The sequence below is a fragment of the Solea solea genome, chromosome 1 (assembly GCF_958295425.1).
Source record: "Solea solea chromosome 1, fSolSol10.1, whole genome shotgun sequence".
Lineage (NCBI taxonomy): Eukaryota > Metazoa > Chordata > Actinopteri > Pleuronectiformes > Soleidae > Solea > Solea solea.
Genome location: NC_081134.1, coordinates 19,814,717 through 19,827,450, shown reverse-complemented (window position 1 = coordinate 19,827,450; position 12,734 = coordinate 19,814,717). Strand labels below are relative to the sequence as shown.

Genomic DNA, 12,734 nt, shown 5'->3' with positions numbered 1-12,734 from the left:
CCAGTTGGAACTAATGAGTGTGAGGCTGAGTGCCACAAAAAAGCACATTTGGTCTCTTCATGGGATGTGCACAATGAATGAAATACCAAATCAAGTCAGACTTTTTATGTTAGAGGCAAAAGTGGAGATTGATTTCAAGTACAGTGTCATAAGATTAGGGTAATGACACAATAACAGAAAGCTTATAACCACAGCTTCAGTGTGACCTGCTCCGGGGGCTGTTTAGATGCTATGTCATGCTTTTCCCTTAGTCGACCTGTCATTCCCTGACAGAGTCGTGATATAGCGAGGAAGAAACTGCAGCGGCTCACATTGCCACTGGGAATTAAGTTGACAAGTTTCCATTCATTCAGTCATAGAGCGTGCTAAACATGCGTGCACACATAAACACACGCATTTGCGGGAACACACACATACACTATTTTTCCCGCCGTGTGTCTGACACCAGCAGTGGGGGGATTTATCAGCCGAGCTGCAGACTTTGCAGCTTCTTGGACCCATAAATTATTCAGACTGCAGAGCACTGATGGTTCCGCTGCTGGGCCAGATAGCAGCAGAGACAATCATATTAAACCTGAATGCAACCCTACCTCCATGACACCCCCCCACGCCACCCTCCTGCTCCACCACCACCACACTGCCTGCACCTCTGCTCCACAGCAGACTTATTCCGAACCAGAAATCATAAAAACTCCCTTGTTTTAGCAGAGCATACATCGCAGCAGCTCCTGTTTCCACATGTACAACAACAAATAGTTGAGGTCACACAAAACACATGGTCCTCCATCTGTGTGTTTGTGTGTGTGTGTGTGTGAGACAATGTAATCATTTAGTTTGGCTGTAGGCGTCAGACGTGCTCACACAGTCAGTGTCAAAGGAGGATCATTTTCTTTTTTTAAATGTCGCTTATATGAGTGATAAACTGACACGAGGAAAAACATGCACGCACGGCACATCAATCTCGCGTGACAAAGTTTTCGCTGCCGTGTTTTGCGAGTCACTCGTCGGCCGCATTTGCATAATTGGTTTCAAAAGTGATGAGACGGGCCGCTCAGGTTGTGCGGCGTACAGTGCGTTTAATACTCGTCTCTTGTTTGCTGTAAGTGCATGGAGACTGTTGGCAGACAGACACGAGCCGGAGGGCTCGGAATAAACAGCAACATTTAAAACATGTTTTTTTTCCTTGTTTTTGTTTTATTAATAGGTATAAGTTCACCCCTAAGATGCATGTGGCACCAGCGATTGGGATTCAAGTCACAAACATTGCAAAAACCTAATTATTACAAAGAAAAACAAACATTGGTAGGAACTGAATCTATAATATCGTTAAAGTTGTCATCATTAGTGTGTAATCATTCAAAAACAGCAACCTCTGTGTCTGTGCTGCCTCATAATAAGCTCTTTGTATTGAGCTCAGTCGCAGATACTCTTCTACAAAGTCCACTATGTTGCACATCAATGTTTCTACAGTGGCCCAGTTTCTACGTTCTTACATAAGGACCTGCACCACGTGTGTGTGTGTGTGTGTGTGTGTGTGTGTGAGAGCAGCACCTGCGTGTCATGGTATGCCCTTAGTTTGAATTTAGGCAGCTGTGTCACATCCGGTGACACTCACAAGATGTGAGTGAGTCATGTTTCTCTTAAGTTCTCCAGGTGCTGTTTGTGGTTTAAAAGAAACACAGACAGTGAAAATGATCTATACGGCTTAAATATGGCTTCATACTGTAGCACAGAGGTCTCAAACATGCGGCCCTCCAATCAACGCCATGCTGCCCGCCACTTAATATTGTTAAGTTAATAAGTTATTTCTGTGTTGTGTTTTTTTTATTTATAGATTCATTTTGCAACATAAAAACATTTATTTTGTGAACTATTTATCACTCAAACAAACATTGCTTTAAACACTTTTATTTTGAAGCAATGTGAAATATCTTCATAAATGTTATTATTTTCTCAAAAGTTGGACTTGACCGACCAAACTATAAACAGTCAGTGGCCCCCAGGTCAGTGTAGAACAATTTACTTCATGGTAATGTTAAAAATAATAGCATCTATAGCCATTTTTCAAAGTCATTAAACCATCGCAGCAGCTCTGTTGCACTGCATACACATCCAGGGTGGCCCGGTCGTGAGGCTACTTCAGTGCCACCTCAAATTTATCCCTACATGCCTGTAAGAGGAGGGTGATGGTGATGCTTCTGTTGGCTGCAATGGGATTTGAGTTAATCAGAACACATCCAGGGGCAGTTATCAGCTCCCAGGCTTCTGCCTCTGCTGGATCTATGGGTGAAAGTGTCAGTTGATTTGCTTGTTTGGAGGAAAATGCATTTGGTGCGTCTCACGTCTACAAATGCTGCCTTTAAATCAGAATAGAAGGGGAAAGGACGAATGGTTAACTATATGTGTGGAATAACGTGTCTTGTTTACTTTGCAATAAAGTGGACTTAAGGCACGCGACACAAGAGAGGAATGGAAATATCAACATGGAATAAGTCAGTGCAGGAAGGAAAATATGTACTCAATATATATCGAGTCTGACTATACGCTTGCTTGCATTAGTGATTTTGGTGCTGCTTATAAAGTTTCACTCTGGAAATGGTATGATTAATTGACTAGGTTGTGGTGGTATTATCACTGTCAATCCAGTATTGCATTGGCTTGTGTTTTGCATCAGTTGACCAGTGCATGGAGCAGAAAATCTCCATGTAGAGCAAAATGAGACCTGCCAACGTTTGCAATTACAGCAGATTCAATACTAATTCACAATGATCATACAGTCAAAAGTCACCAGCAGCTCCTGCAGCTGCTTTGTATTTATGGCCACTGCATCTAGAGGAAATGCTCCCTTTTTTTTTTTCTCCCCCGGTTGGAAAATAATAAATCAAAATTGTATCAAAAATTCAGCCAAATGTTGTGGTGCTGACTTTGTAAATGTTGCACAGATGCATCCAGAGGCTCTCAATTCAGTAAACATCAGAGACTTCATTAATGCTTTTAAAGATTTCCACTAGTTAGAGTTGTCTGTTTACCCTGGTTTAGGAGATTTCACAGAACTAACTGTAGAGTATGAGCCAGAGCCAATTTAGACGGTGTTATACTGATGATTCATAACAAATTGACTTGTTATTTAGTGCAATGGACTGCAAGATATGACAGGAAGTCAAATTGGGTCACTGACTTAATGTCCACTAATGCTGTGTGAATAACAAACTCTCTCTTTCTTTCTAATCCTCCTCAGGTGATTCAGACCATCCGAGCAGCAGATCTGGACAACTTTGCAAATGGCAAGTTCTCCTTCTCTGTGCCAAATGACCGTCAACTCGATGCAAATTTCACAGTGAAGGACAATGGAGGTAAGAGCGTAGTGAACAGGCAAGTGGTTGGACGTGATGTCCAGACACTTTGTTGAAAATGTCAGGTGTAGTTGTACAAGAACCCTAATTCAATTATTATTATGTTTCCCAAACCCAAAACTATATACATATATATATATATATATATATATATATATATATATATATATATATATATATGTATGTGCATATAATTTTGACTTTTTCTATACTAAAGCAAGACACGTATTTCTCTAAAGTACTACTCCATAACCAGAACCCTGCTTTATTCTTCAAAGCTTCATGCTGTTTCAGTGGATTTTCAGGACACACACACACACACACACACACACTGCTGGTGTCTGTCGCTGGAGAGCAACATAGGGGGACAGACGTTTCTCTTATGTTGCATTCTTCGATGTATATTCTGAATACTCAAAGAACACAGAGCTCCAGAGATCCTGTGTGGAGATGGGAGGTACCCGGAGAAAGACAGGATTCTTCTAATTGAAGCTAAATCTAATTTGCCGCAGTCTGACAGTGCTTTAGTTGCTTTTTTGATAACACTAAATGAGGAGAGGCTTACATGTGGTCACTCTACCATGAAGCCCTGACTGGTTGTCCTTATCTTCACACAGGAGCTCTGGAGCTCTGCCAGAGGGTCCGTCAGTTTCTTGGTCACTTCTCGCACCAAGTCGCCTTTTCCCCATGATTGCTAAGGTCGGTTGAGCAACCAGCCCGAGGAAGGTTGTTCCAAGCCTCTTCCTTTCAAGAATTATTGAAAGACCACTGAGACTCTCAGAAACCTTAAATGCAGGAGATGTTTTGCAGCCTACCCCCTTAACTGCACCACGACAAGATCCGGTCTCTGAGCTGTTACAGACAGCTCTTTCAAATTTTTTTTTTTTTGATTGGATCTGATATCTGATATTTTGTCATTTTGGTGTATTTTGCCGTTCAATAGCGGGGAAAGCAGATCAAAGTCAAGGTGAAATCGAAGTGCTTATATGTTCACCTTTTCTCCCAGTCTGTTTTATTTTGCACTTCATTAACAGCATCAGTAAACAATCACTCTTTCCAGGTCTTCCTAAATACAGTGGGTCGCCACTGGGTCGGAGTGCATTGTAGTTACCACATTAATAAAAATGATTTTCTGGTTCTGCTGCACAAAGCTTTACTCTGCCCAGTATTCCCTGTGCTCACTGTGATGCCCCAGTGGCAGTAATGTTGATTTGCTGCAGTTTTCTGACTATATATCATCGTGTGTGTTAGACCAGCTCCGGGTGATTTACACACACAGAGGTTAAAATTTGTAATGAAGCATGAAAGTGTCGGTGCTGCCCAAAATGAAAACATGCAGTATGGTCTGGTTTGGGGGTTTCAACCTGTACAAACACAGTCTATTGGCATCATTACCACTGAGTCATATCTCTTTGCTCTTGGTGGAACAGGTACCAGCCTTCCTCCCACCCCTCCTCCGACTGAGATCTACTTTAATTTCCAAGAAGGAAAAAAAACACCTGCACTGTTGCCTTGGTTACCCAGCTGGAGGAGTTTTCTGTTTATTTCCTCTCCTCATTTAGCTTTTTGGAGGCAGGTTGTCCTTTAGTTTTCAGGCATGTGTTTGGCTGTATGATGTTCTTTGAGCTTTGGTCTTTCCTTGTGGTCTCACCCATGCTCGAGCATCCCCGTATCCTTTCATCCCCGTCTCACTATCTCCACATCAAATTCTTTTTTTCTTTCCACCTCTGCTGTCTCCTGCGTCTCTCCTGCGCTGTTCCCACTGCTTCCTGCAGTTGACCTGAGACAGATACATGGTTCAGAAGAGTTTATGCCAATCTCAGTAATGAGATACGGTGATGTAGGGAGGTTATACAGCACTCTGTGGTGGGCCCAATGTATGCTGTTGTTTACTTGTGCTTCTATAGAATACAGAGTCTGGATGGATGTCTTCAGTGTGTGCACTTGGTTCGACTGTTGGGACTTTTGTGCATTTCATATAGTTTTCTTTCTTCAATTTAGTTTTTCATACAGTGTATTCTTCCATTTACTGCCTAATCAGAGGAACCAGACATTTCAAGGGCTGCAATCCTTACAAATCTCGCACTGTATCACTGACGGCACCACAATGACATGAAAGCAAGCCTGTCCCATTTTGAAGTTACCTCTAAATACAACCCTGAAAATGTGTCCCCTTTTGTTGTTGAGTTCACCTGAAGATCTAATAAGTGGATCCTCATTTTTGAGATTATGAGAAACAAAAAAAAGTATATGGCAGGTTTTGCAGATTTCAAATTGCTCTCAAGAATGAATAGACCGTCTCATTTTGATCCAGACTTATGATGTTTTAGTAAACTACGACTAATCTGCAGTTGAGCTTTTTGCTTGTGTAGGAGTGCAATTCCTTTTGCATAGCAAAGGTGGCCAATCAGGCTGAAATCAGTGGTATACTACACATGCAGAGGGTCGGGGAGAAAACAGGACACCTGCCTCATAGCTTCACGTCTTATGTGGAATTGTGTGTAAAACACAGAGAGCATGAGAGACCCACCATAAGCAGCACCTTATTATTAAAACCACCTACTGGTTTAATTGGGTTTGGTGGGATGTTCCAGGTCACCGCATCTGTGACTGAAAACTACAAACAACCCAGGAGTTCCATTCAAGCTTATTTGTGCTAACCAGACACGGGTGAATGATTTCTACAGTAGAGACGAGAGGTGTGAAAGTGAGGAGATCTCACTCTGCAGAGTTTACATGTCGGGAGCAAATCATTACCAGCGGTGGTAGCTGCACGTGAAGCTTGATATATTGAATATTGAACATTTGTTTTAATTCTGGTGGGTTCATTAGAAGTTGAAGTCGTGTCTGTGGCTCTGCGATACACAGCTGATTGAATTTGAAAACCCACACAGGCGTCGCTTCACCACGCCGTTGGAGTGCATGCGACGTATGAATTGAAATCAAACCTAATAACATGGCTTCTGTTAATAAGCCATGTGCTTCATATTAAGGATAAATGGGGCACTCTGTGCCATTAGCCAACATCTTCATAACCTCATATTACCTCCAGCTACTCTTTATTTCTCCTTGTTTCCAGCTCTTCCTCCCCTCACTACCTCTTGAATTCTCCACAAGTTCTCCAGCTTCTCTTTCTTCGGTGTCTTTCTTCTTCCTCTATCTGTCATTCGAACATATTTCCTCCTCCTCCTCGTCCTCCTCCCCCTCTCTCTCGCTGCTAGTTTGCTGTCATCACCTGCCTTGTGGTTGGTGCATCACCACATTCTCTGCCTCTCCTTTCGCTGCTCCATCTCAGTCAGAGGAGAATCAATAGTGCTGCTGACAACAGACTTCTCCTCTACTCCCTAGTAATTAGTTGTTTACCAATTCATTTTTTTTTCCCTTTAACCTTCCCCCGAGCGTCAGCACTTCCTCTTCCCCCTCCCATGTTTCACACCTCGTCTTGCCGTGCAAAAAACAATGCTGACAGTGTGCAGTCTGTTCATTTATATGACATGAGAGAAGTTTCCAACCCTCATCCGTACAAACAGCCATGTTTTTTTTCTATTTTTGCATCAGTCATTAAAGCTCAGAGAAGTCTTATTTTGTCACTGACCCTAGAATCTGGGTTGCAAACCACTCTTCAAGAACCATAACCCTAAACATCTTTTAAAAAAAGTCTAATTTGGCTCAGTGATGGACTTAGAATGGTTCAATGTCAATGTTTTTGAATCTGTAAACAATTTGCCACAAATACACAAATGTATGAACTACATTATTATGGATAATAATTAACAATTTATATATTATTGCAAGTTGGCAAACAATCCTGGATATCCTGATATCATATTTTATAGTTTTATTCCTTTCTGTTTGTCTTGTCTTTTAACAAGGAAAAAATGGTCACACAATCTCCAGTCTCCAGAAAGTGCTTTGCAATTTCTCGTCCCCAAAGTACGAACTGAACTGGGGAAGGAAAGCATTTAGATGTTCAGGGAAAACCTAATACATGAAACAAATTACAATCTGAACTTCAGAGTTCAAAGCTCTGGTAAAATCGTTTCAGTCGACCTTTATCTGTGTATTATGTAACTTTAATTTGATCTTTTTATTGTTTTTAATGTAATTATGCTGTTTCCCTCTTGGTCAGGTCTCCCTTGCAAAAGAGATATTTTGATCTCAGTGGGACCAACCTTGTTAAATAAAGGTTAAATTAAGAAATAAATATCACATATCTACCACATAGACTACCGCTAGACTCGGTTCAATTGGGCACTCGGCTCGAGTTTGCTGTCACACTTTCTCGCTTAGGTGAAACGAACTGAACCTTCTGAAGAACGTATTCCCCTCCTCGCCTGAGGCGGCGCTGCAATGAGAAGAGTAAGAGCAAAACATGGAACTGCATCAAACCCTGTCCAAATCCTTGGGTTTTTGTTTTGTGAACATACGACACATATGCACTGCCACAATGGGGTCAGCCATTTCTCCCTGCTGTCGTTCTACATGCGCACATGGTTTTCCCACAATGCCCTGCGTTTTCGTCCACTTCCTGCATTTAGTTCCCTTGCAGCGAACCGAGACCTACGTTTTTTTAGGCGGACCAGGGTTTGCTTGTTTGATGCGCCATCAGAGTTCGGAGCAAACGAACTAGGATTCAATTAAGAAGGGCTGGTTTGAAAACGCTATAGCTGATTAGCTATATTAGCTGTCCAAATGAGGACAAAAGCCATGTCCTTGGTTGTAATATAAATATAAACTGTGTGTATATATGTGTGTGTGTACCTAGATACTTCATGCCTGTCATGGCAACATTACAGACACAGTTGAGTTAATGAATGTCCCGTTCTGGGCAGAATTCTGCGGGCACCGCCGGAGAACATTAATAAATCAACACACATACATGTACACACACGCCTTTGTCTGTGAGCTGACATACTTTATCGTGGCTTGGGGGCTCAGCGGGCAGTTGGGGTGCACAACCCTCTGTAAAAATACACTCCTCATACATATTCAACAGTTTATCCGTCAGTTCAGCTGCTGTTTCCCTCAGCCCACGTTCACTTATTTGTTCATTGTCATGAAGACCAGTATCACCGACTAAAATAGCAAACGAAACGGGGCCATTTATACTGTTGACGACACCAGGTCAGGACATTTTAGAAGAGTAACACTAGGGTTGGATTGTTTTTTTTTTTAGTTAATTTAACTATTTGATTTTCAAATAACTTGGGAACACCACGGGTTCCTCGGTGAACCAGCAGGGTCAAAACTTGCCCATCTCTTACACCGTCTCCCCTTGTTCTCCTCCACTCCGCAGACAGCACTGCCAGCGTCGTGTCTCGTCGGCGTGACGGCTTCAACCTGGATCGGGACCAGGAGTTTTTCCACCTGTTGGTGGTGGTGGCAGATGGCGGCGAGCCGCCTCTGAGCAGCACCACCACGCTGTCCCTCAGGGTTTGCGTGTGTCAGAAGAACGCCAGAGGGCGCAACAGCAACATCTGTCAAGCTCAGGCCTTCCTGTCCTCGGCCGGTCTCAGCACTGGGGCCTTTGTGGCCATAATGTTGTGCATTGTCATACTATTTGGTAAGTACGTGCCTCTTGCACAACTTTATATCTGTCACATGAATTAAGACATAATAGTAATTGACCATTACTACAAGGGCGTGGGTTTATTTGGAGAAAGCCAGACGAAATCAGTGTCCCCACCAAACCTAATCCCTAGTTCTGCGAGTTCTGTTCTGTTCATAGTGCAGGAAATGAATCAATGTACATGATTTTTTAACTGATGGATGAATGTGGAGAAAGAAAAAGGTACATGCTGTATCTTTAGTACCTAAGAGCATCAGATATACCTTTTTATTCATACATAAATATGACTTAACTCAACCCTGTCTCAATCTGAGGGTTTTCCTCGCCTCCCCTTAGAGAAACAACTGCTTCTTATGACCAAGAAAGTAGTTTCACGCGATGACAACCCCGGCCTGATTTGATAAATGAAGGCCATGAGGCAAGGTCCTCCTGTAAGTTAGATGCCTCAGATATGAAGGAAACTACCCCCAGAGCCAAGACGATGATGATGCTGAGGAAACCAGGGATGTATCAGGAAAGGATTGGAGGGTTTGGTAGAAGGTGACCTGACGAGGAGATGAGGTGGTGCAGATAGAGCTGAGAGATTATGAAAACCCTGCTTGTGATGTAGCACAGGAAAAAAAAAAATTCCTCTTGACCTACTTTTTTCCATTCTTCATTCATTACACAGCTGCAGCCACTGGGTAATTTACAGCTAAATATTTTCATGAACACGATAATAAACCATATATGGTTAAAGTTTAAACCAGTGGTTGCTAACCTGTATTGAAGCAGGAGTTCAGAGGTCTGTTGTGTTCTACTTAAAGATATTGGCTCACTTATTATCAAATAACCCCAAGAGGTAAAATTATACACTTCAGAAAACATATCATTATTATCTATCTGCACTAATTGTTTATGTCCCTCCCACACTGAATGTTCTCTGAAGCATGTGTTTCATTCAGGGGTTGCTGTGAATGGAGGACATGCTTTCAAATTACAGTGCTTTGAATTCCCATGGCTTTCTCTCATACTGGGTGTGCAAACTTCTCTCTCCACCACTCTCCACTTCCCACTCCCCAGCCATAGTGATTCTTTTCACACAGCTACGGAACAAAAAAGCAAGCAAAGAGTCCTTGATTCTGTCTGAAGAGGACATCAGAGAAAACGTGGTCACCTATGATGATGAAGGGGGCGGAGAAGAAGACACCGAGGCCTTTGACATCGCTGCCCTCCGAAATCCCAAAGCCTCGGAGCCCCACAGGAAGCTCCACACCTACCTCATCCACGGACCAAGCCTATGCGGAGAGGAGGACGAGGTCGAGGATGGCGAGGAGGAGGAGGAGTCTGCGGTGGTGAGGAGAAGGATGAAAACTCTGCAGATGGATTACAGGAACTACAGCCCAGAGTCGGACCCTGCCTGGTTTATCATTGACTGTGTTCCTCGGGAGGTTAGCCAGTCAGCGCCTTCGCTCCTGCTGGACAGTCATGGCATAATCCAGCAGATCATCCAGCAGAAGGTGGCTGAAGCAGACTCAGACACAAGGGGCCCACCTTATGACTCTCTTCAAACGTATGCCTATGAAGGGCTCGGGTCCTTGGCTGGATCGGTCAGCTCTTTAGGCCTGACTGCAGCAATGCCTGAACTAAACTATGCTGATCTGGAAGACTGGAAACCAGAAAGGCAAACACTGGAACAAACAGCCGGAGAGTAGGTCAAGCTAATTCTACAATTTTCTAAAACAAAAAAAAAAAAAATACTTTTGGCCAAATTGAGTTCAAGGATACACAAAATGACTGCTGTAAAAGGTGGCCATCAGGAGTTGGGGTATCATGTTTAATCTGTGGATAAGCCATTTTCTATAGATTTAACGTGGGAAGAACACTCTGTGGCTGATGGAATACTTATATAACATTTGAGCTTGAGTGCTGCAATGAGGAACAGAATGCTAAATGACAGATGGCAAGTGTTTGAAAATGAAAAGACAATTTGCATATATTTTCTCCCTCTGCTCTAGTTGTGAGGTGAATAAGTTGGAAAAGTACAGCTAGTTCTGAGCCCAAAGGATTCTGGCACAATCTTCACTGATGCTGAAGCTCCACTTCTTGCACAGCTGGCCTCCCCAGTGAGGAATAAATACCTTGGCTTGAAACGCAAGGACTCAACGTGTGCCATCCAGGTCAGTGGTGCACTGGCGTGAATAATGGGAGCGTAGAGTTCAAGTGATTTGTTGTTCAAATCAATAAAGCAAAAATGTGCTGTAAATGTCGTCTGTGGAGAAAGATCAGTGGGGAAGCTAACGATGCTACTATTTAAAGGGCCAAAGAACAGTGCAGGTTCTTTGTTTTAATCCACAAAATTGCTTTCAAGTCAACATTTGTTACCTACACATGTTTGTATGCACACATTAGCCTCCTGGATGTGGAATAGTGAAGTTCAGCTGATTGAATTTGAGCAGATTGATGGTCATGATCTTAATTGAAATATACACCAAATGTGTGTACACCAAATTTCCCCTAGTCATTTTTCCAGTGTGGGAAATGAACCTGGGCTCAAATAAATAAATGGTTACCAACATTTTTCTCCAACGTTCAAGCTGATATAATCCTGCAGTGTCTTTAATTTTTTGGAAGCTGATCTTATTTGGTTTCCATCTTCCACTGGATGACATCACCATAGGCAACGCAGTAATTCTAAATTATGAAGTATATTTTCTAGAAACCGATAATAAGCACTAATACCTAGTACTACAGGGTTTGAGGTATACTAGGTTTCTGTTGGACCATATTATGATCCTATGGATTTGTTGTTCCTTACAACCAGCTTATCTGCCATTAACATGCTAATCTATATCTAAAACGTATTAAATGAATCAGTCATATGTCACCATATGGTATAAATTATGTCACAATGACATCATAATAATAATAATAGTATTTTTACAATATAAAAATGATTACCCATCAACACAGATGAAGCAGGGCAGTAGTAATAGTAGTAGTGCTATAGTGTAGGTTGTGGTCTTTAAATGAGCTCGACTAACCGCAGTCACATATTTTTTTGTTTAAATATCCCAATATTACTCATCACCCGTCTCCAAATCAGGTGAATAACAACAAGAGCCCATGAAAATGGTTACGTGTAACGTTTTATCCAATACTACAGTGGGAAAGGGCTATTTGTCAACTATGCCAGTTTTTCAGCTGTTTTCAGAGTAGGTTTATGGATAATATCACCAAGAAACAACCACCCACCCTCTTCTGTTTGTCATTGGTAAGTGCTGATTTATTTTATTTTTTAAATATATGGAAATTTGTATTTCAATATACATTTTGTTTGTCACTGGACAGAAGTCGTGAGAGAGAGAGGACTATATCTATGTCGTCAATAAATCAACCGAGAAATGGTAAAGGAAGGTGGAGGAAATGAAGCCTATTTTCCCTGGTGTATATTTTTATCGATGAATAAAAAGAAGAGACGTTGGTTTCAGACAAGCCATTTACGTGCATGTATTATTGTTTTTTTTGATCCATTCTGTATGTGCAAATCCTGAAAAGTGCCAATTTTTTCTGAAAAAAAAAAACTTCTTTTTCTATGAATTGAGCTGGTGTGGCCCGACAGCCCATGTGGGATTCTCATTATGTGCTGTGATGATTATGTCTCTTCTTGACATGCCATCTGACCCTGCACTGTCTGTAAAAAAAAGAAAAACAAAAGAAAATCTGCTCTCTTTTACCTGCTTTCCTTTTTCCCCAGTGCTCTAACTGATTAAGATAAATAAATACCTCACTCAGAGGGCATGAAAAGTTTTTAATTGGAGCCTCGATGTTCT

At 41.9% G+C, this 12,734-nt stretch overlaps 1 protein-coding gene across 1 annotated transcript in view; it reads left to right on the top strand.

Annotated features, from left to right (window-relative positions):
• LOC131468915 (cadherin-18-like) overlaps nucleotides 1–12,404 on the top strand; it is a 103,717-nt gene extending 91,313 nt beyond the window's left edge. Inside the window, exons 10-12 of the mRNA XM_058643625.1 lie at nucleotides 3,239–3,353; nucleotides 8,650–8,916; nucleotides 9,985–12,404. Coding sequence (XP_058499608.1) covers nucleotides 3,239–3,353; nucleotides 8,650–8,916; nucleotides 9,985–10,616 — 1,014 coding nt within the window. The 3' untranslated portion in view covers nucleotides 10,617–12,404. The remainder of the gene's footprint in view (nucleotides 1–3,238; nucleotides 3,354–8,649; nucleotides 8,917–9,984) is intronic.
• Nucleotides 12,405–12,734: the final 330 nt, after the last annotated feature.